The sequence below is a fragment of the Lepisosteus platostomus genome, chromosome 4 (genome assembly GCF_059453375.1).
Source record: "Lepisosteus platostomus isolate fLepPlt1 chromosome 4, fLepPlt1.hap1, whole genome shotgun sequence".
NCBI classification, from domain to species: Eukaryota; Metazoa; Chordata; class Actinopteri; order Semionotiformes; family Lepisosteidae; genus Lepisosteus; species Lepisosteus platostomus.
The window spans coordinates 38,376,546-38,401,698 of record NC_142614.1 but is presented as its reverse complement, the minus strand read 5'-3'; the positions used below and the strand labels follow the sequence as shown (position 1 = coordinate 38,401,698).

General features: G+C 36.2%; 1 protein-coding gene across 4 annotated transcripts in view; it reads left to right on the top strand.

Moving 5' to 3' along the window:
• The first annotated feature begins 9,725 nt into the window (after nucleotides 1-9,725).
• cnot6l (CCR4-NOT transcription complex, subunit 6-like) overlaps nucleotides 9,726-25,153 on the top strand; it is an 81,087-nt gene continuing 65,659 nt past the window's right edge. For 2 of the 4 annotated variants that reach the window (XM_088629469.1, XM_088629468.1), the window contains exons 1-2: nucleotides 9,742-9,881; nucleotides 16,803-16,915. In XM_088629469.1, coding sequence (XP_088485595.1) covers nucleotides 16,813-16,915 — 103 coding nt within the window. In that variant the 5' untranslated portion in view covers nucleotides 9,742-9,881; nucleotides 16,803-16,812. Of the gene's footprint in view, nucleotides 9,882-16,802; nucleotides 16,916-20,363; nucleotides 20,435-25,153 lie in introns of those variants that run through there. The other 2 variants (XM_088629465.1, XM_088629466.1) reach the window with 2 other exon arrangements.

Genomic DNA, 25,153 nt, shown 5'->3' with positions numbered 1-25,153 from the left:
AGGAGGACTTTTTCATTCTGTGCACAGTACACAGGCAACGAGTGTGTATAAGACAGAATTCAATAATCTTACAAGTGATTGAACCTTTTTAATAGCTATAAAAATTCAGTTATTAATCAAGTTTAGTAATGAAGTTTAGGTTTAGTCTCCTAAAAATATCTTAGCTGTCTTTAACTTCTTATTTCTTTGTTCTTTATCTTAGATTTGACCAGAATGTAATCTGACTAATGGATGATAAGACATTATTTTCCCCTGTTTGGTGACCGATTATCTATTGTTGACTTCTGCAAAAGACAGGCATCTCAGTCTCAGGAGAAATCCAGAAAAGAAAACGTTTTGCATACTGTACACTGCATATGAAATTGGGGATAAAATCCAAACACCACAAAACACATTCAGATGAAGAGGATGAAGACTCCAAAATAAAGGCAAAGTACATGTGGCAATCTGGAAACAGAACTGCAACAAAATCTTTACGCAAAAATTGAAATAGGGTGGCTTGATAAAAACAGTGACACTGAAACCCTGAAACAAGTGTGTACGAAAACGGGGGGCAAGAAGATATTCTGTTTCCAAAGACAGTATGAAGACAGAGATTTTGAAAACTGGTAGGGAAATATTTTTTCCTAATGGAAAAACAGCTCATGGAGGATGAATTGGAACATGGAGGATGTGAGGATGAATTAATTTTTTATTTTCAACAGAATCCTCTTAATGAAGGAGAAACTGTTGCATAAGTAATGAACGAACAAAACTTCCCATGTTGAGGGTGAAAAATCATCAGCTTCAGAAGATACAGTGGTGTGAAAAAGTGTTTGCTGATTTCTTATTTTTTTGCATGTTTGTCACACTGAAATGTTTCAGATCATCAAACAAATTGAAATATTAGACAAAGATAACACAAGTAAACACAAAATGCAGTTTTTAAATGAAGGTTTTTATTATCAAGGGGAAAAAAAAATTTCAAACCTACATGGCCCAATGACAGCAATGAGATCATGTTTGGACAAGTCTTTAATGAAACATATGATTTATCTGATAACATTCCTTTAGCATTCCAAGCTCTCTCTCTTGTCTCACTGAACACGTAGGAATGCAATTGATAATCTGATGGAAGCTTTTGAAAACCATCCAGACATCATAAGTGGTGGGATCCTGAGAATCCAAAGAATCCTGCCAACAGGTGAAATAGAAGAGACGAACCATTTGGGAGGAGTCTCACAAGACACATTTGCAGAGTTCTGGGAGGAGTTAGCAGGTGCACACTTGGGAAAACCTTCAAGGTGCCTTATCTGTGTCATGATTTTGGAAAGATGAAGTGAGAAGCCATAGCAAGAATTATCTTAGTGGGTTGTAAGCAATGTGGGTATTTCCCAATTCGACTTGCACCAGCTTTCAGCAAGTCAGCAAGTGCTGTTTGGAAAGATTCAGTCTCAGGAAACTGAAATATTGTTAGACAGTTTCCTAAAGTTTATTTCTCCTTCAAGAAGCAGATATTATCCAAACTGCTTTGTTGGATTTCATAAATGTGGATAGCTCTGAGTTCACAGAGATACTAGCAGATCATTCATGTAAAAAGTTACCCCAGACTGACAACATCAGACAGATTGCTGTGGAAATTGCACACAAAGAGTTAGTAGAAGAAGCAATGGTTGTGATTGATAATAGGACTGAAATCTGGAAAAGTCTGAGGTTCGCAGAAGAAATGTTAAAAAACGTTTATGAGGATGCTACACCAAGGTACATGAGTTCTTTCCAAAGAGATGTGTCAAGCTACTTACTGATGTTTATAAAGGAACTAGATGATGTTGACTTATTTCCTCAGATTCTGCACAGGTGCTAATATTATATGCATTAATTACACTGAGGTTACATTCTCAAAACTTGAAGGACTAGCCTGACGTCCATTGTCTCACACTTGTGGATGCACATTGGAATTGCCTGAGAACTAGCAAGGATATTGAGAATTTTGAAGTGAGTTTTTAGCTGTTCTTAAGTCTGGTGTTAGAGTAATGGACACACAGTAAACTTAATAGGGTACTAACTCAGTCCACTTACTTAGTCAGCCTGCCAATTTTAATTTTAAATAACACCCCTTTATTCCCATTAATGTTGTAAAAGTATATTTATATTTTTTTATTAACTGTATTCTTTGACAAAACTTTGACATTTGACAATGTCAGATAGCTGAGTAGTTTTTTCTGAGTGTTTACCATTGCATCTGAATGTTCTCCATCATTGTTGTGCTTACAGTCTTTTACACTTGATGATTACAATTCAATATCACTATTTTTGAGTGGTGGAAGTTTTGGTACAAGGGTTTCAGTAAAGGTGAAGAGAGAAGGAGGAAGAGAGGTAGAGACAGATGGAGGTGGAGAATAAAGTAGTAAATGGAAAAGGTTTAATGAAAGAGCTGGGGTAGCCAAAGAGAAGATAGGGGAATGTCAAAAAGCAGTTAAAAGGAGTGTTCCAAGAGAAGAGGGGAAAGAAGGCAGAGGGAGAACAAGAAGGGCTAAGAGAGATAGAGTGGGATTGAAGGTGTAAGAATGATTTTCATTGAGAGAAGAACAAAGGTTTACGGACTGCCAGCTTACTTCAAGCTTACGAATCACATCCTTTTTAATGTTGAACACGTTTGTTAGTCTAGCATGGTTAGTAGCGTTATTGTTACAAAATCCAAGATGCTCTGTTTGAATCTTTCCTCTGTGTGCATGTTTTCATTTTAGATCCCAAAGATATATGCATTTTTTAGTGTTATTTTTTTTTACCAAGGAAAGTCTGTAAAGAACTATGATTAAGTGCAAAAACGGAAGTGAACTATAATTATTTCTTTACGTTTTTATTGGTCTACAGATGGGTAGTTGTACTTTCATTATTTTGATAATAAAATAATATTTAGTCTGTGTGTTTAATCTTTACATCATTTTCAGAGGTTTAACATACACAAGGTAAACTGTGTAAAGATGGATTTGTCCCCAGTACAGTATTGGGTCATTTCATACAAAGTTACCTTAATGTTAATTCTTCCTAGGCATCCTTGCTAACATTGTGGCTCCTGATCTACAGACACTGCAGACACACGTAGAAAGTTCTTTGCATACCCAGTACTTAAAGACCTTTGTAGTTTGTTAGAAAATGATGAAAATTAATCCTCCATCATTTAATATTATGACAGAGTAGTTCAAAACGTACATCCACTCAGTGACTGAACAGTTCTCAGTTAACAATCAACAGTCACAAGTGGGGATGTCACTGTTTCAGCAGCTCCTCACATGAGTCAGTGTTTATCCTTCTGCTTCAGGACAACATAATTCAGTAGGGTTTTAAGATCTCATACACTGAGCAACACCTCCATTGTAACTGTAGTGCAAGTTTTGAAATCACCGAAACCCAGGAATGAAAATCTACCGATAACAACCAGAACAAGACATTGTCTTAGCCATCACTTACTTAGGAATTAAAAAAGAGTCATTTATCACATAAATGTGTCACAAACCACATGCAGGTTTGCTGACACCATTGCATTCCCAAGAGCACCCGATCACTCACTAATTGACTTCACTCACCTTGTTTATTTAAACTCCCACTTTGCAACTTGTCCTCACTCAGTATTGAGGTTTCCTCAGCCAGAGCTACGCATCCAATTCGCGACTTAGTCCACCCTCTTCTTTTTTTTTGTGACCCTCTGGATTTCTGACTCTTTGCTTCTGATCTCCGACCTTGCTCTAGCCTGACGTTTTGGATTATGTTTGCCTTAGGAATTCAGTTGTTTTCTCTCTCTCTGACTCCACACAAGGTCTATTTCCCTACCTTTTCACTCAGCACACGTGACAACCTCCAAATGATCAGAAGGTGGATTCCGGTTTTCCCCATTAAAATGCAACACAACTCAGATATGTCCTTGTCACAGAAGTATTCACTTTTTGGAGTACTTTCTTCTTCACAAGCTTCAAATTCAACCAGGTCAATGGGAACAAGTTAATCTTCACATTCATGTATTTGTGGGAGAGTGTAAAGGAGATCTGGTATTCCACAAGGAAGACTGGCAGATGGATGTGATCTATTCTACACAGCAACAATATCATCTAGCTCCTCCTGAAAAACATGATAGAAACAAACTTTAAGTATTTGTTTACATCCAGTTGTCTTTGAAACATTATAAATTTATTTACTTAATACATTTATTTGAAATAACTAAAATCAGAATCATGTAAATGCAAAAACTAAATATATGTATATATTTGTATTAGCTTGAGAAAGCAGAACTGTATCAAATTTTTGTCCAGGTAATCACTAAAGAAGTTGCCGGCCTCTTGAATTTGCTTAAATAAATCCATCCAGAACTGAAGATTTTTTTTCCTTAGAATTCCCCACCAAAATTAATTGTTTTGTCTTGCTTTGACGATACAAAAACCTTTTTTCCCGCAACTTTATTATCAGTGTGGTTTCTTCTTTGGAAAGTTTGCATTTGTTCCACACAGGCGTTCTCTATGCCCAGGTCAGCTCTAATAACTTGTGGACAGGCATTCCTTTTTTGACAGTACAGTATGCTGCAACACTGGCCTTTCCACTGCCACTTGCCTCTAGCCAGATTATTAGATGAGAAATTCCATCAATGCATCCATTTATGTAGATGCATTGCAACGTTTACGTTGCCCAACACCCTCAGAGTCCAGTATGTTTAGTGGATGCTGGATGGTTTCACGGTCTGCAACAAATCCTTCAGCTAAGCCCTTGGTATTCATCCATTTGTACCCATGAAGCCTGCCAGATTTATTCATTTCTTGCTGAAGAGATATGGCTTGGTCAACAACATCTGTTTTGTTTTGGCGGCAATACAGCTGCAGTCTCTTCAGATACCTTTGCAAAGTGAGATGACTCAGGATTATGCCATGGTTAATGCACCAAGCAAGACAAAATCTCCTTCTGTCCTAACCCTAGTTGAAAGTATATCCTGATAATGCCATCAGATGCCATTTTTAATGTTAGATGAAACCCCTGAAAAACATGGACCATAAAAAAATTTTTTGCAAGTTAATTTAAAAATTATGGTTTAGAAGCCAGTGTATCATCAAAATTGCAAAGCATGGGGGTACCTGCAACAGCACCTAGACAAAACTATTGCCTCAAACAAAGTACCATTAACATTACAAAAACAGTTGTCACACTCCGCTTAAAAATTAGTCTTAGAGATCATGCGTAATATTTTTTGAGTAGGTCAAGTATAACATGTTCCTGGGTTTAACATATCATTTTCACCTTTTTTGTGAAAAGCAGAAAAGACAGCTTTCCTTTTTTGTGTGTAACAACAGAAACGTTTAGAGAGGTTGTTGCCTGATTTTTAAACACGGAACAGAATCCAATGAGGAAGATTTTAACAGTAAGCCTACTGTTGGTTCACAGCTGATTGTTCTACTGTATACAGTATTTATGCATTAATACATCAAAAGCTTTAAACCTATGCTTATATCGAATACATTTGACCTTGGATTTACACAAAATGACCAGAAATGTGTCATGTGAAGGGAAAAGAAGCTACAATATTAAACATAAATGTAATGAAATGCATCCTATTAAGTAAAGTGTAGAATAATGTCATATCCCAATGATGGGACAGTCCAAATGCAATCCACAGTGAATTGCTTAAAACTGCTTCTTGCATGTAATGCTCCATACTACATGAGTGCTACAACACATTGTATGACTCACATGAGACATGTTGATTTTCACAATACATAGTAAAATCACAAAGATATTTTCCATATCGTGTATTTTCCATATATGGGACGCCTAAGCATTTTGGCAAAGTATGCATACAATATAAATCTGCTTTCCTGCTCACCTCAAGAACTTGATAATTGAGTGATTTCTACAGTACCAAGAGTAAAAGTAAACCTTATGACAGTTTAATGAGATGGGTTAAGCACAGACAAGTACCTTAATTTTTGTGTTGGTTTTGAAATGGGCAATTCCAATTAATCTAGAGTGCAGGATGGCATGGGCAACAGCGGGTAAAAGAACAGTGGAAAACATGTGAATGCAGCCCTCAGTATGGAAAAACAACTGCAGGACATAACACTATACTTTTTTCATATAAAATAGATACTTTTCTTGTTTAAGCAATATCCTATCTCGTATAAACGTATAAATTTCTCAGTGGCGCTAATAACATTACTCTGTTCTCCTCCCCACTAATAGCTGATGTGTCTGGCACACTATGGCTGCCATCACATCATCCAGGTGAATGCTGCACATTGGTGGTGGTGGAGGGGAGTCCCCATTTCCTTTTAAGCACTTTGAGTGGAGTGTCCAGGAAAGCACTATATACTGGAAGTGTAAGCAATTACTATTATAATAATTTTCCATAGTAATCTGTCCAAATCCTTTGACATATTTGCTCATTTTATTTTAGCTTTCTAGTGTATGTTTCAAAATTCAAAGTGCAGTTAGTTCATCAGTATAAAGTAATTTACTGGCTTAAATGTTCTGATTTTATTTTTCTATTTTGAGTAGATACTCTTGAACCAATACCACTTCAATTGAAAAAAAGCTAAAAATGTTATTTATACCTTTCTCAAAATATCATTATATAAATTGGAGGGTCTGATATTTGTCATGTCACTTGTCTGTCTATCTTGTTTTCTTGTTTCGCCTGCTAAAATGTCACTAGAATACTCTACCTGCCCTCTGTAGACAACCTAAGAGGACAGACTTTGTGGTGTTTCAAGAGTGTTAAGGAAAGTCATTTGACAAGATGTATTTCAATTCAATTCATTTTTACATAGTCCCTTGCACAACAAGGTTGCCCCAAGCCTCTTAACAAAGCAAGTGACCATACATGTTTTGAATACAGAACAGAAATGACCAGAAAACAACAACGGAGGAGAGGAACCAAAAACTCCTTAGTAAGGAGGAAAAAAAAACTCTAGTGATCCAAGGTCAATTGGCTTGTCCAACCCCTTTGGGCACACTAACATTATATGATTTAAAAAAAGGTTAAACCATCCATCATGTCTTCCGTATGTCAGTACTCCATGCAGATCTCAGTAGGCCAGCAAGATCCTCCTAAACCATAGCTATATCCACGATGTCCCTCTTGGATCCATGGCAGTGATGCAGCATCCAACTCAGATGGTGCCTAGCCCATGCGCCATCTGGACATGTGGAATGTATGACCACAGTATACATGTATTTTCAAATAGAGTTTTGTGGTTTACTATGGAACAGAGCATTAGTTGTACCTCCCTTTTCCCAGGGGATGTATGGGGTTTATGTTACGTGTTTCTGGTGGGAGGTAGTTAAGGTTAGTAGCTGTTCATGGAAGGTACAGAATAGTGTTCAATAAAGCCATTGTTTCCAATGGACTTTTGAAAAAGCATACTATTACTTTATATGATAAAATACTGTATTTCCTGGCTTACTATTGTTTGTTTTGGAAAATTATTGCTGTCCTTGCAATCTAGTGACAAGTAATCAGTGGCATCTACGTTTCTTAACTTTTACTAGAGTTTCACTCTTAGTGGTGGTGATCTCAAAACAGCTTTTTATGTATTTTTTAATAAACAATTGATACAAATATACTGTTGACACAAATGTTTTCACCCCTACTGTAAGCATCCTTTCAGTATGTTTCAAATCAATGGGAATTACATCAGGAACATTTTCCTTGGGTAACACAGCAGATGCAATAATAAATTCTACTTCAGTATTACTGCATGAGAACATCCCCACACCAGGAAACATTTCAAGACTATTTGACTGTCCATCACTGTACAGTCCCATTCTGGAAACAGGAAGTGGACTATAAACATTGGGAACAACTGACAAAACCATGATTATATACAGTACTAATAGGCTTGAGTCTGTAGAAAAGATCTGAGCTACTTTTGGAGAGGCACACATTTTTGTTTGGTAGGGAGTGAGACCATTCTTTGTCCAGCACTGCATAGTTCCAGCCTTGGAATAGGATGTGGTCTATAAACCCCAGCAACATTGGTAAAGACACTTATCTGACAAAACCATGGTGATTTCCTATTAGCTGTGGATCTATAGAATGGGATACTTTTGGAGAGGCACAAATTTTGGTTTAGTCAGGAATGAGACTTTTCCCTGTATAGCAGTGCACAGCACTGTGTCAATTTGCAAAGAGGAAGTGATATAAAAACACCAAAAAGATTACAAGAACGCAAAAGTGAATGAAGAACAGCAATTTCCAAATAGCTGTGGGTCTCTTTATCAAATTCCACACAGTTTTGAGGATGTACAAATTGATGTTGTGCTATAAATGTGACGTTACTGACTTTACCCTAGGAAGGTGGTGATGGGTGACAAATCCTAAGGACCTGATTGAAGAGTGAGCACCTTATAGACCTTTTGCATTCCTGCCCCATTAGGCAATTACCTCGCTGGCTTTCTGACATTTGAAGACAGGCAAGTGCTGGGATCTAATGGAGATGAGAAAGCCATCAGCTAGCCCCTGGCAGTTACTCATTGTGATGATTCACAGTGAGGATGGCACACGGCCTTTTTGCATTGACTACCAAAGTGAATGTTGTTATTTTTGTTGTTAGGACACCTACCCCTACCATAAGTTGATGAGCGGTCGGCCCACTGAACCATGAAGGTACAGGCACAGCATCGAACTGTATAGCACTATCCAGATAAATGTCACTTAAAAGTGGATTGTGGTATCCTTGCGGTTGTGTGGAGATAAGAGCTATGCACATTGAGAGTACAAGGAGCAAGTGTTGGGGTCCTGTCCCCCACCATCCATAATCTGCCAAACCCTGCTATCTGAATCCTTTTGGGAAGACAGTCAGGAGATCAATCTGGAACTCAAGCTGGTCCATTATTAGGTGATGGTGGAACATACCAATCAAGGGACACCCTCTTTCCATGAAAGTACACTGGGCAGAATAGCCAGATCTGTAAATTGTCAGCATGGATTTTGAGCAGCCTTGGATGCATCTTGCCTCCTGTGGAGTGCTGTGTAACCTTCTGCACTGTGGCCTGATAGGCTGGGATAGGCTACTTCAACATGACTAAGACCTGCGGAGTCTATGGGCCTCAATGGAAGATGCTATCCAAGACTCAGCACCTGATTGGTGGGACTGTGCACTATTGTCGAGCAGGTGAGTGAAACCAGCTACAGAATGTGTCTGACCTTGAGGGCCCCGTGATGTCTACTGATGAAGGTGAGGCTTCCCTCTTTACTGTGTACCGTGCTGCCTACCAACTATCCAGGTGCTTCTCAAGACCTCAGTTCTCACTCTAGATTGTGTAGCGTTCTGCCCCTTGATCTTCACTCTGTCACCTTTAGCCGGGCTTACTTTAACCTCTTCCCCACCTTAATAAGGAAGGGAGTTATGTATTTTCCTCTTGGTCCTTGTGTTTCGTTAAGCATATGTATCTCTCTCTTTATCTAAACACTTTACACCTTTCCTTGCTTAGCATATCCACCCGTGCTCTTGAGGGACAAAGAGTTTGAGCCAGCCTGAAGCTGCTTCTCCCTGTCATTCTGCAAAAATTCTCCTGATAAAAAGGAGAATCGAGACAATATGCTTTTGTATCAGAATTTTTAGATGGCTGAAGATGACAGGTCACATGCAAGTTGCACATTACAAAGTCCAAATATTTATTGCTTCACTAAGTAACAAAAATGTTTAGGTACGTTTGACGTGCACATGAACCGTTTACAAAGAAATTAAACTGCATTTCTCACAGGAACTTGCAAAAGGGGGAGGGGTAGCCAGGAACGAGCAGGAGCCATGATTGTCGTGGTTCCTTTAGCCTTCCACGAACTCTCAGGAGCAGGACGTTAGAAAAATCCGTCTGTATGCCTGTAAATTCAACGCTAAATCATCTCTATTCACCGAATGCAGGTAGGGAGACAACTTTTAGATTATTATTAATATAACCATAGCTGTAGTTTTGAATCCATGATATTGTAGCGAATTCGGGTTTTCTGGCTTGTGCATTGACTTGTTATTTTCTCCCTTCCCTTCGACTCGATGGAAGGATCTATTTTGCTGGGGTCATTTAGTGCTCAAGGCCCAGGTTTTAACTTGAAGATGGGAATTCTTGGAAAGTAAAACAGTAGTTATGATTTAACTTAGGTTGAGAAATGATTTTATTCTTATGTCAAAGACTGCGTGATACTTTAGAGTAAGTACAGTCAAGAGTTATTTTAATTGGCTCGAATAAACAGGCCCGATGTGTACTCCGTATTTTAGGAACTAGGTGAAACGAATTGTGTTTTTCTAGGTATTTGCTGTCGAACCTCTTATATGAGAGAAGCAAATTGTATATTTTTTAAAACTTTTTAATAAATGCAATTTATCTTTTAGTGTATTTACTTTATATTTTGGGACATTATTACATAACTGAATTTAACGAAAGAAAATATTGATTCCATGTTTTGTTATCTTTGCAAATCTATTTCTCTGAAAATGTCAAATTCAAATTCAATGTTAATCGAGAAGACAAAGTTACAAAATAAAAAGGTCTGTACCATTTAATATTTTTAAATAAAACTGTTATTAATAATAATTAATAAAATTCCGTTTCTTTTCCACCACCTCGTACTGTGAAAGGACACAAGACACACAAGGCTTTTTGACAGAATGCCAACGTCTTTTGCCGTTTTTCATAAAGCATCACAATACGCATACCGCAATAGAACTTTCAGAACTTAAGAAGGAAGTTTAGTCAAACGTTTTTGATGATACGCTTCTAATGAGTACGTCATGCGTTCAAACCCTCGGATATCTTGTTAGTTTTTTTAAATGTCTAATTTCTAATGTTTCTTCAAACATCTTTGTATTTTATGTGTAAAATACATATTATTCGGTGTATTTTGAACTGAAATTAACGTTAACCTTTATAATAATGTAACTACTTTTGATATACTTATTCACAGTTTAATTTTTAAAGATAGAGTAATATATTTCTGTCTTTATGATCAATTTAAAATGGAGTTTACGAGAGGTCTTAATAAAATGGGATGCATTCTTTAGAGGAGTTTTTTTATTTCTGAACTTTCTCACTTAAAATGCAGTATTCTGGTTATGGAAATATACTTCGATAAGAAAATAAACGCTCCTCTTAAACAACGTGTTCTAAAATGTGCTTTAAATATGGTAACAGCATTTTAGAACATAAGCATTTTGAAGCTTAGTTTCAAAGGGAAAAAAGGCCTATGGCTTTAGAAAGGTCTGTGGCTTCATTGCATGGGTTTGTGTTAAAGGTTGCCGACAACTGCTTTGACAAGCAGATAGCTCACAGAGAAATGTAACACACTACAGGACAATTTACTTCGTTAGTGGTGCTTTCTGAGAGTGAAATGTAGAGTATGACTAGATATCTTTTTTACAGATTGTCTCCAGGCAGAAGTAAAATTATTTGTATGTAAAATATAGTTTAAATGAAATAAAACAATTTCTGTGATTTTGTTGACTGTTTCACTCTTTCAATAACAGTTAAATTCTCAGCTATACATCAACTTGTTTAACATTGATGTTTTTACTCTGCCTATATCCTTCTGAAGATGTTACTACAAAAAAATTATAATTATGCTCCTCTTTCATTTTAATGGTGTTTTAAGGCATACTTGAAAATGTAATCTATGTTACATCTAATGCTTTTGAACCCAGACTATGTTGGCTATGTTAGTAACTGAATGGTGATCAAGAGTTCCAAGTGTTTGATTGGTCTTCCTTCATCGCCTCATGCAACACCATTTGGGCATATGACCCCAAACGCATTTCTTACAAGTCTGTGTTGATTGATGTCAACAGACTTCAGTCTTTAGGTGTCTGTCAGGGGTAGGTTACTATACTCGATACTAGACATCAGCGACCCGTGCATATTTTCATGACAAGTAACATCACAGACAATCTCTCGGTGTGGATTGTGGTAGTTTCCTCTTTTTAAACTGGACGAAGTAGCGAATATGCCTTCAGGCAATTGTTACATGTGGTACGTTGCATTTGGAGTAAATTATAATATGGCTTAATAGGGCTGTTTAAAGAAACTGTTATTGAACTTAGTTCTAATTGGTTATTGATTGGTTATTTTTAATTGGTTGTGAACAGTGTATTGAAAGTATCCTTTAAAAATATGTTTAAAGGGTTTATTTTTTATGTAAGCGTTGTTGTAAATGTTGGCCCCAATATATATAGAAATTCTGGAATACCAAGGCTGAGAGAATGTCTAAAAGAGCAAGAAAAGTGATATAGAAAAGGAAGATGATGGAGAGGCCCTTGTTTGTCTTAAAGTCTGGACCTTGCATTTATGATATTTTTGGTTTAAGACAGTGCAAAAAACATTTTAATTGCTGTGGTGATGCTATAATTAGAGTTTGATATGATAGTTATGAAGTTATGATATGATATTTTTGACATGTTCGGTTTTTGTTTTGGTTGTCTTTAATTCAGTTTAAATTTTCAAAAGTCACAGGATGAATGGACAATGCTACAGATGCAGCCATTCAAAATGCACGGGCGATACCGCATTATTTTGCGGTGCACTTTACGCAGTCTACCGCGAGTTACCGTAAATTCTTCTATAATAGCGCAAGCGAAATAATAATATCCGGAATTTCCGCAAGGTGGAGCTAATAAAGCTCAACCTCTCATGTTTGAGCTGTCGCCATCAAAGTCTTTAATGAAGATATTACTAATAGTAATAGTATTAATAATGAATGACCTTGGACAAGCTGTAAACTCAAAGTATTGCCCTGGTCCACATTCTTTTTTTCATTGACCGTCTTTGTAAAAGTAACACCACGGCATTTCGCAATCATGCATTTGTTTCCAATCATGCAAAGTACAGTAATTTTTGAGATTCACCATGCCTTTCACATGCTTATAAAAGAGATTGATTTAGGAACATAAACATATTACCGTATGCAAACTGTACTGTATACCGTATGTATATGTATATTTAATGTCTTAACTGTGCCCATTTAAGTGTTGAATATTTATATGGAATTTTACCACTGAAGGGAAATCTTAGAACCTGAGCATAAAAAGAATAGGAGCATACTGTAACGCGTGTGAAGGCCATAAACGATATTAATTTTGGAACTTAAACATACAGTATATGGCTGATCTCGGTACTTTAAAGAAAACATACACACCAGTATTCCATTTCTCCCTAAACATTTTGAGCATCGAAGTCTTTAACTAACGTGATACCGGAGTCAACAAGCATACTTTTAGAATTTGATTAAAAGGGAATATAATATGGAATCACGTATCTAAAGAAATTAATAATAATATAATTATATTCATGTACCACAACACAAGAATAGTACACGCTGTACATTGTCTGTTGATAATGTTTCTGTAGTGCTTTTTTAGCACCCTGCATGTGACCTTGCCGGTGGCGCAGTGGGTTAGGTCCCTGACTCCCACGTCACACGGTCTGTGATCGAATCCCGCTGGAGCCATGAATTTCCTTTAACAAACATTTCTTTGAAAAAATGAAACGTTTCCCTGAGTCAGAGATTAAATAAAACCTCACTCGCACCAAACAAATTTATGTTTCTAAATATCACAACATGATCTAATTTAAGTCATTTTAATAACAATGAATAGTCACCTAGGCGTTACAATATAAACATTTATATTGATTTAAATCGCGTTTTGATTTAAATCGCAAATGCGGGTTTAAATATGTGTTTTTTGATTCACAATCAGACAAATGCAGCGTAAATTGATACTGTATCTTTGTCTTCTAAGTATCTTAATAAACTTTCAGTATAACTTTCTCCCCTATAATAAAAAGCTGTACACCACCTGCTATAAAGATACATATTGTGATACTTTCGAGTTCGGATAGGACAGACACGAGAACTCAGACTTGCGGAGTTAAAGCAAGTTAAAGCCTTGATTTTATATGTCACCTTTAAAAGTGGCATCTCAAAGCAAAGTAAATACCCAACACTGATTGTACCCATCTGTCATGCTAATAAAGCACCTTGAATTGAATTTAATTGAGGGAGAGAGGGGGGGAGGGCGAGCGAGAGAGCCAGGACAGACAGGCAAATAAGATACACTCCACAGACATTCACAACAGCGACATATCATAAAACATTTGCACATATAGTTAAGTGATTACTTGGTTTTCAAAGTGCAATGAAATACAATATTGTTGTTGTTGCTGTTATTGCTGTTTTTATCCTGTAAGGTGTTTTGAGAAGCCACCTTTAAAGGCGATATATAAAAGCGCTGATTCTTATGGAAAGTGTTCCGCCGGGGATTCAAAAAAACTGCAACGGACATAAAAACTCCCTTGCTTTTAACAGAGCGTTTCATAATTTCCAACTACGAAATTTATTTAAACTGTGACACTTATCATTCAACCAGAGCTCGAAATATCACAAGGATCCTCTAGAGCACAGCAAAGACTGTATTAAAAGTATACTAGTGACAAACTAGTATACTTTAGATCTTTTTTTCTGAACCAGGGAAAATCTGATCATGTTTCTCTATAACAATAATAAAAACATTATTTTACATATCACCTTTATGTGATATCACCTTAAGGACAGCACATACAAGGGTTAATTGCACAATGGACCGCGCAAAGAAATGTAAAATAGTCTTCTTTAGGTGTGAGGGCAGGAGTGGATCGCAGAAGGCATAATCAGCAAATTAGGAAAACAAAGAACAGGACAGGTGAGACGTTTATCCAGAGAGCGAGTGATCAGAAAAAGGAACAGCTGTTACGCCCAGCTTTTACACTCTCTCTCTGCTGAATGAATAAAAGCATTTTATTAAAAACGCGTTTGCGTTTGTCTGGGTATTTACTTTGTAATCTGTGGTTTACATCTACTGTATTGCTTTGAGATGCCACTTTTAAAGGTGATATGTAAAATAAAGTTTTTTATTATTGTTATAGAGAAATATTATCAGATTTTCCCTGGTTCAGAAGAAAGACGATTAAAATCTGTAATCTTTCCACTTGTATGTCATCGGAAAGTACAAGAAATTTCTGCTTTGTGTAAGGATGGTATCAAAAAGTAATCTAAGTGGTGAGAAAGCTGTGCTCCTCAAAGCGCTTTACAGGATAAAAACAATAACAGCAATAGTGTTAAGCTGGGCAAACTATTTTTTTTTATATAGAAATACAAAATGAGATATAATGATGTGTTCCGGCTAAGACATTAACGAGTACAATCCCCCTCTCTGCGGGAGTGCTGGCTGTGACGAATTAAACCGGTTTCACAGGTATTTTCAAAGTAGAAGGGGGCGAGATTTCCAGCGAAAGACACCTCCCCCTCCAAAACCAAGGAAGTACAGTACTTACTAGTTAAGAAAGCTAGGCTCCTCAATGAAATCGCTTTAACATGCTAACGCGTTGGTGTAACAGTCCTAGCGTGGCAAGCTTCCAATGTCAGCTCGACTCGATTGGAAGACAATGAACATATTCTAGCCCTTAATGAATTAATAGCAAACATGGTTTACATAAAATACATTTTTCCAAGAAAGTTTATAATAATACGATCTATAGTTGAAATCTGAGCCTAAATAAAAAGAAAAAGCATTTTCAGAGAGCAATTACCCTGTGTTTATTTAGAAAAAGTGATTAGGTTTATGAGCAATCTAATTACTTATTCGTTTAAAACGCTATATAAAAAAAGGTTTATTATTAATTTGCTGGACAGAGCAGTGAACATTATTATGGATAAGACAAAGATAACGATCCTGATCAGTTTAGAAATCTGTGTACGCTGTAAGGTTTTTACTTCTTAAACTTTTAAAATACACGTTTCGAATAGAAAGAAATAATCTTCCTGGTACAGTATGTATAGCAAACCAGCACGTCTTTTTTCTCCAATCAGAGGGGTTAGACGCTCGGTTAAAAGCAAAGGAGATTGTCTGTTATAGTGGACATAAAAACAAGAGTTCACTGGCATTATATCCTAGAAGTCACAGACCGGCGCCAGACCGGGAGAATGCCCGCAGCGTAAAAGAAAATGCCCGATGAACTAGGGATTGGACAGTTTCCAAGTGCTTTTACAATCGATGGAAATGTTCAAATAAATGTGCAAAAGAAATAAACAAAATAATCATTTACTTCTTTATCATATTGGCTAGCTAATGTCCTCTCTTTGCTAGTTAGTGGCTGTGTTTCTGCGTTGGGTAGCAACGGGTGACTGTTCTCAGGCAGAAGATGTAAACAGCTTAATTTTTGTGTTAAATAATTTTTTTAAATGAAAATTCATTCTATACAGCAATCGCATATTTGGGTACCGTTTCATAAAACTTTCATGCTTAAAATGTTTAGGGAGAAATGGAAGACTGGTGTGTATTTTTTCTTTAAACTACCAAGACCAGCCATACACAGTACAGTTTACGTGCATACAGTAATGTTTATGTTCCTAAATTAATATCGTTTATGACCTTCAGATGCGTTATGCTCCTCTTCTTTTTATGCTCAGCTACTAAAATTTCCCTTTAGTGGTAAAATTCCATAAAAATATTCAATACTAAGCGGATTAAAATGTGCACAGTAAAGATATTAAATGATTAAATCTTTTCACTACCAACCAATGCACCACGAGTGCCCCTGTCGGTCATTTTGGCCAGCCAATCACTTACCGCGGTGCCCTCCGGTGCCCCACGGTGGCTTGTGGGTAGGTTACTGTACCGTGGGTTTGTACCGTGCATTTTGAATGGCTGCATCTGTATATTCTTTTGTATGTCTTATTTAACATCACCATCTGAAGTATGAGTTTTAAAATCTTTTAAATAATTTTTTTATTTAACTTGCTGCCATATGTTTTCTTTTTCCAGACTAATAGGTATGCCAAAGGAAAAATATGATCCCCGGAAATTATATACCATCATGTCAGCTGAGGAGGTAGCCAATGGAAAGAAGTCACACTGGGCTGAATTAGAAATTTCTGGTTGGTCATTTTTTACCTTTTACTTTCAACTGCATCAGTGTTTTGCTGTACATGTATACTTTAAGTATAACCTTTTGTGTATTATTGTGTGTTGTATAATGAGCATCAAAATAAGCTGATCACTTTTGCTTGTATATTTTAGAAAAATAAATGGATTTTGACTAAAGTTTAATTAATGTCTGACCCTGATACATTCAAGTGATTTTATCTGTTGCAGAAGAGAGATTTATACATGTTATAAGAATATTTGAACTGTTAAATGCCAATTCAAAAACATGTATAACATTTTAAAAAAAATATTTGCTTCACTTAAGAGAACAACTCCTTTATGCCGTCTGCATGTTGTAGCAAAACCTTAGGTAGACTTGTCTGCAGTGGAGCTGCCATTAACTTTACTTGTAATGGATGGCACTGCTTTGATCAAGTATCATGGCCTTACTGGAACGTGTTCCAGTGTGTTAATCCAGACATGATATTCCAATAAGAGCATGTCTTTATGCTACTTATATAACAGTGGTTTTCTTGTGAGATAAGAATATAACAACTATATTTATATATAATAATATAACAATATAACAGTGCCCTTATTCTCTGCACTCAAGCTCGCGTAAACATTTGTGGGTATGCAATGTGTAGCATCAAGTGCTCAGAGACCAGTTAACAAGTACATGCTTGTGCAGGCTTTACTAGAAGAAATGAGTCCCACAAGGCTGCCCCTGCAAACTGGTTCAGAGGATGTATCACAGATGGACAACTTGTTTTGCATCTATTGGTGGTAAAAGTTACAGTTATGCAATTATAAGTGATTGGCTAATTTTGATGTTTAAAATATTTTTTTTGAAAAAAGTTACGTATCCTAATTTCTTTCCTTCTTACCCAAGTACCTTTGTTAATTAACTGTCAAGAGTCATGTTTCATTTCAAAGTAGAACTCTAGAAATGTGTGTATATATATATAAATATTCAAAAAAATTATATATATTTGTTATTTATATCCAGGTTGAGTCATCTATAAATAATCGCTTATTTCAAACTAACAAATAAATGCCTCACAGAGAAGATAAAGCGATAGAGCTAGGACTGTCTACAGAACATTTCTTCCATTGGTAACTAGTACAAGCTACAAATATTATTGTACATCCTTAAAAGGAAATTAAATTGAAATTCAACAGCGGGGGTCTAGTTATACCAAACAGATATAAAACTGGGGTGAGATCCAGGCCAACTGAGATGGATCATAAAAAAAAGTTTGTTCAGTCAAGTGGATTAGGATCATACTCAAATAGATATTAAGCATATTAATATTAATGAATATTAAGCACAGCATGTGGTAATTAAGGAGAGAGTTTTGTGTTGGGTGCTATAGTAAAATGTCTCAAAAGTTCAAGAGTGATGTTAACTGTAGCTAACAAATACAAAATGTAGGATGTTGACAATGCCAAAGTAAGAATATTAGTTAATACAGTAAGGAAAATGTAACCCTCTCTTAAGGGCTTTAGTTGCTCACGTGCGCACGGACATAGCGTTGGCTTATGAACTACAAATCCTATAACGCACTGCCCGAGTTTCTGACAATGTCTATATCACAGTCCCTATTCTGCCTGGCTGTGGTGACGGCTGTGGGTCCTTCCCAGTGCTGGCAGCTTTACCATTGAGCGTGGTTAGTCACTGGCAAGCGCATGAATACCTTGCACAGGACACCCCTTTTTAAAGTTAATTTTCTAAAAAATTAGAAAAAAACATGGTTTCCAGAGATATGTACAGATCCAGCCATTCAGAATGCGCGGAGTACGCTGCACTAAAACGCGATAGGAGTGGTGCATCACAACCCATCATAATGCATTATACCGCAGTTATGATAACGTCTCATGTACAGCATTTGAGCTTTTGCCAGAAAATTTCCGGTTTCGAATCCTGGTCACTGCTGAGTGACAATCTTTTTCCAGTTAAGAATTTAAGTTGTATACTCTTTAGACTTTTAATAATTTTAAACTGTGTACAGTATGTTAATCATTAAACATTTAAAAGTCTGTATATTTTATAAAAGCAAGATTGCTCAGTTGGACAAAAGTACACAACCTTCCTCCTTCATCATAATTAAAAAAATATTTTAATTATGAATAAATGTATTATACATCAAAGTCTTTACGGAAGATATAATTGATAGTATTAATAATGAATGACCTTGGACAGGCTGTAAGCTCAAAGTATTACCCTGGTCCAATTTCTTTGTAACCGTCTTTGTGAATGAAAAGACTTTTTTCATTGACAAAAAGTAACACCACAGCATTTCGTTGATCCGATCACGTGTGTTTCCAATTATACAAAGTAAGTTTTGTGAATCTCCGATTCACCATCCCTATAATGGCTTCTCTGAGATTTCTCATAAACGATATTAATTTAGGAACATAAACATATTATGTAAACTGTATATGGCTGGTATTGGTAGTTAAAAAAAAAACACACACCACTATTCCACTTCCTAAACATTTTAAGCATCAGGGTCTTTCATTCAGTTACATACTGTGGTTATTTTGGAATAGTTTTTACGTGCTTCTTCTGACTATATTAAGTTTACTTCATAAAAACGTATACCTTTTAGAACTTGATTAATAGGGCATATAATATGGAATCGTGTCTCTAAAGAAATTGATAAGGATATAATTATATTCATATACTGTAGTTCAACTTATCACAGTAGTACACTTTCTTTGGAAATGTCTGCATCAGTTTAACTCATTCCTACATGTGTAGCATAATGGCTTAGGCATGTGCCTTACATGCCTGAGGTCGGGGGTTCGAACCCAGCTGTCGCCATGAGTTTTCTTTTAACTAATAGAAAAAGAAATGTTTATTTAAAATAGTAAATATTGATACTATATTGAATTTGTTGGCATTTCTAAATATCCCAAAATGTTCAAAATTAAGTGAGTTAAGTGATTAACCTTTCCATGACTACTTGCGCTTGTTATCGCAGTAAAAGAAACGTATTCTTTTTAGAATTTAATTATTAGGGAATATATTATGGAATCACGAATCTAAAGAAATTGATAATGATATTAATTTAAGGATCTAAATATATGTATTTATATAGCTGGTAGTATTACTGTAATCCACTTTCTTTGTAAAAACATTTTGCATTTTAATTTGACTCAATCACGCATGTTGAATAGTGAGAGTGATAGATGGAGGTTTCTTGTCAAAATTACATTCCCCAGAATGCAGTGGGATAGACAAAAGCAGAGCAATGACTTTCTCTGCAAGCTAGTCGAAGAAGTAAGTAGGCGACTCAAAGCTCGAAGCCCAGCAACAACAGTAATTAATAGTGTGTTTTCTCCTGTCACAGTATGAACAACAACAATGCATACATAAAATGGTTATGTATCGGGAATGTTTGCAAAAAGCTGAAGAAGGCTTCACAGACTAAACGTTGTTTTCTCTCTTTTCAGCATGGAATAAACCTATTACTTGTTCCTTAACAATGACAGCATTGCATGCTATTGGAAATTACTTAAGAGCTGTAAGTTATTTTTACTTCTTAATTAAACATTTGAAACACTTTAATTTTGTAAATGCAGCATGCATTCCATACAGAAATAAGATCATGCTTTCTACAGGTGTTAAACAGATTAGCAGGTTGCTGACAAAATAGCACACCATTCACTTCTGCCCAGTATAACTTTAAACGAACAGGAAAAAGAGCATTTTCAGAGAGCAATTACGTTGTGTTTATGTAGAATAAGTGATTAGGTTCATGAGCAGTCTAATTACTTATTCTTTTAAACAGTGACATTTCAGCTGCAAAGGATCGCACCAGAGACAGCACTATCTCTCCTTGTCATAGATGTTCAGGAAAGGGTGAATGAAAGAAGTCAGGTCAAGTGCAATAATTCGGTGATCAATAATAACATTTGTAGGACAAGAAACAAAAGATAGAGAAAACTTAAGCTTCTTAAGGCTAAAACTAAAATTCAGTCTAAAAATTAAAATTAAAAAGTAAATGTGAAAATGTACTATGTTAAAGTGCTAGAGGTGTAAATAAATGTAAAAATACAAAAATACACATGAGCAAAAAGTTTTAGAAATGGAGCAGGTGTTACTTTGAAATAAGCATACAGAAAAAAGTTATGATTAGACATGGTGCAGAAGAGAGATGCCAGAACACTTTCAGAAGCTTAGACGTACAAAAAAAAAAATCACAGAAAGGTGTGTGTTACAAAAGAACATGCAAACATTAAATAGATTTGGCAGAGTGGGGGGCTTGAATAATCAGGTGAATTTCTGGCTGCGCAGTCGTCAAAAAAACACATAAAAAATAGCAATTCTGTGAATTATATGAATTGATAGCAAACATGGTTTCATGGAGGGCTTCTCAGATAGTTGGGCATTCAGGTAGATTGCCAGGCAAAAGGATTTGTAAATATGTTTTGTAAAAGCAAGACAGTTTTTTTGCAACACAAAATACATTTTTCCAAGAAAGTTTAGCCTTTGTCACTAATGAAACCACTAAATAAAGACATGAATATAGAAATCTAAAGATTTTTTTATTCAATGTTGGTAGCGGAATGAACTGTCAGGTTGAGCTAAGTGTATATTTGACGCAGAGTTGCTGCAAGATGACTCATTTCAAGAATATTTTAAGAATAATTATAAATCTAGCAGGATAGGGAAAGTACAGAAAATAGGTAGTTAGATTGATCAGATTAGTATACAAAGCCATTTAGCAAAGAGGGTGTGAGAAGACAAACTAGTATACTTTAGATTTTTTTCTGAACCAGGGAAATCTGATCATGTTTCTCTATAACAAAAATAAAAAACTTTATTTTACGTAGCACCTTTAAAAGTAGCATCTCAAAGCAATACAGTAGGTGTAAAAACAGTTATAAGGACCACAGATTACAAAGTAAATACATATAAGAAAAACAAGCAGTTAGAAGTGCTACGGAAGTTAGAAAAAGCAGAGATGGACACTAAATAAGTCAGTAGTCTGCTCTATAACTCTTCAGTTTACAGAGAAATTCTACCAGAGCCTCACAACATTGTCCAATAATACTCTTCTTGTGTTTAATTTTTAGTTTAGCAGGATTTGCGCTATAGGTACATTGTTTAATGGGGATGACATTACCCTCGTCTGTATCACTGTACAACACTTGTTTGAGTAGGGAATGCCATACCGTCTCTATTGCTTTTATGTCTGGGGATTCAGTTGGAGTTTTCACCCAGTTTTCACAAGCTGTCTCTTTTCAGCTTCCCGTTACTTTTCCTCTTCATTATTTGGTGTGAGAGAGTGTTCTTGATTTTGGCCATAGTTTTTCTCCGTACCAAAGCTGTAGTGCAGTAAATTGTCTGTCCCGACAAATGGTACAGATAAACGTGTACTATACTGACGAGCTAATATCTAGGAAATGTTTCTTTACTGGAATTGAACAGAATATAAAATACTGAAAATTAACACAATACGCCAGGAAATGTGATAGATGCATTAGCAAATTAATGCAATTCTTTTGAAAAGCCGGTGTGATTTCCTCTCCCAGTCTCAGCAGTAGACAGCAGATAATCTAAGCAGATTGTTTAGCTGATCTGTGTGCTGTTATTGAAAAGCCAGGTGTGATTTTTTAGCACCAAAGAAAGTGAACTACTGTGTCACAGTCTCCTCCTTGCAGAGTTTAGAGACGTAGATAGAAGATAACAATAATGTTGGCACAGCCACAATTGCAAAGATGTGCAGTGGTGTTTATTATGAGGAACTATGTTCCCAAAGTCCACACCCCAAAAAAACAAAGTGAAAACCACAAACTAACCAGAAAAAAAACAACAACACAAAGCTATACTACGATAATATATACATTAATTATAATACAAAAAAAATACTAGATTGTTGTAGGCCGCTCCAATTCTCCCCACACAATCCACCTTCTCCTAACTCCCCTCCTTCTATCTTGAAGAGCTCCTTTTCTAGGTTAAACTCCTCCCCTAAAATATTCCACTATGAAGCAAAAAAATAATTTGAGAAAATAATAATCAGAATTCTGATATAAACATTTCTTCAGTGAATATACAATTAAACAATGCAGATATTATTACCAACAATAATACACCACACTCCTTTTATGTACATACAGTGGTGTGAAAAAGTGTTTGCCCCCTTCCTGATTTCTTATTTTTTTGCATGTTTGTCACACTGAAATGTTTCAGATCATCAAAGAAATTGAAATATTAGACAAAGATAACACAAGTAAACACAAAATGCAGTTTTTAAATGAAGGTTTTTATTATTAAGGGAAAAAAAAAATCCAAACCTACATGGCCCTGTGTGAAAAAGTGATTGCCCCTGTAACGTTGCCATAGCCAAAATGTAAATTTAGTGGCTCTCTGAAGGCACCAGTTCTGTAGGGTTTGTGCATTTACTGAGACAGTTATTAATTGTAGCAGTAAATCACAAAGTTGATTCTTTTGATGGCTTTAGAGTCCAACCATGCGACATAACTCAAACAACGCACACACACAGGTACTAATACACGAGGATACATTTATTAATACATAGAATATGCATGTAAACCTAACAGATCTTATCGAGAGGGTTATCAGAATACAAAAGGTATATATTCAGTCAGTTACAAAGTGTTACACATATCAAGAGGACATACGTTCAGTATATCATTCATTTAAACCGTTTCATAAATGAACTTGGTTATAACTTCTACATTCGATACTCAAAACAAGTACATAACTCTTAGGAATTAAATTGATATCAACTGGTTGGGATAACAATTGAATTCTCGAGCTGTAATGCATTGAAGTTGAATACTCATCCAATCTCTGGGGGTTCAGATCTCCTGCGGGCACAAAGAAACAGTTGCAGGCTGTTGCTGTCCAATCCGCGCTCTCTGGCTGCGTGCCAAGCTGTGCTGTGCGGCTTGCAACGGTGCGCTGCTGATGCTCACTGACCGGCTAGTTAGTGTTGGCTTTAACTAGCAAAGTTTGTGCACAGGAGAAAAGATGACTATGGGTCCCAGCAAGTCAGGAAGAGGACCGGTTCGTTCCTGATGAAGAGCTAGTTCTGAATAGTGATTCAGCTGTCCACAGTTCCGACCTGTTCACGAGGCCTGCTGCTGGTGCTAACCTCGGGTGGATCCTCTGGTTACTCTCTGGCAACCTCCGCTCTAGACTCTTAGAACAAAGGAAAGTTCTGGCACTCGGACACACTGGCCGTTCCCTGGTTGTCCGACCTTAAATCAGCCTGCATGAATAGGTTCTCTGTGGCTGCACCACAGAGATGAACAGAGAAATGAGGCCTCATTTGGGAAAGCTCAGAAACACTTAATTCTTTCTTATTAATAAACCTAATAACTGGTTGGGCCACCCTTAGCAGCAACAACTGCAACTGCGATAATTTGAGCTACATTATATGAATACTATATTTTATATTATATATTTTATTCCCTATTAATCAAATTCTTAAATGTATGCATTTTTTTACTGCGATAACAAGCGTAAGTATTAGCAGAATAGGTTAAAACGTTATAACTTTTTACGAAGTATATAAACTTAATATAGTCTTAAGAAGCACGTAAAAACGTTTCCAAAATAACCACAGTATGTAACCAAATGAAAGACTTTGATGATTAAAATGTTTAGGAAGAAAGTGGAATACTGGTGTGTATTTTTTATTGAAACTACCAATACCACCCATATACAGTTAACATGATATGTTTATATTCCTAAATTAGTATCGTTTATGATCTTCAGACAAGTTATGCGCCTATTCTTTTTATTCTCAGCTACTAAAATTTCCCTTAAGTTGTAAAATTCCATATAAATATTCAATATTAAGTGGATTAAAACATGCACAGTAAAGAGGTTCAATAATTAAATCATTTCACTAACAACCAATGTACCACGAGTGCCCGTCAGTCATTTTGGCCAGCCAAATCACGTACTGTGGTAAACTGTGGGTCGTACCATGCATTTTGAATTGCTGCATCTGTACAAGTCATGTGTACAGCAGGCCGGTAGCGAGGCTCAAACTACTACCCTAGTACGTGTTGTTTTCCCCTGTTGAAATGTTTACTATAACATAACACATTTGAACACAACAAAACATAATTTCTAATGTTACTGTTACAAAACACTTAACTCACAACACAGACACTTTTCACATGGTGACATAGCACAATTAGCTTACTAAGTTCTGTATTAATCTCCGACAACCTTCAGCCCCTGAATACACTTTTGGTTC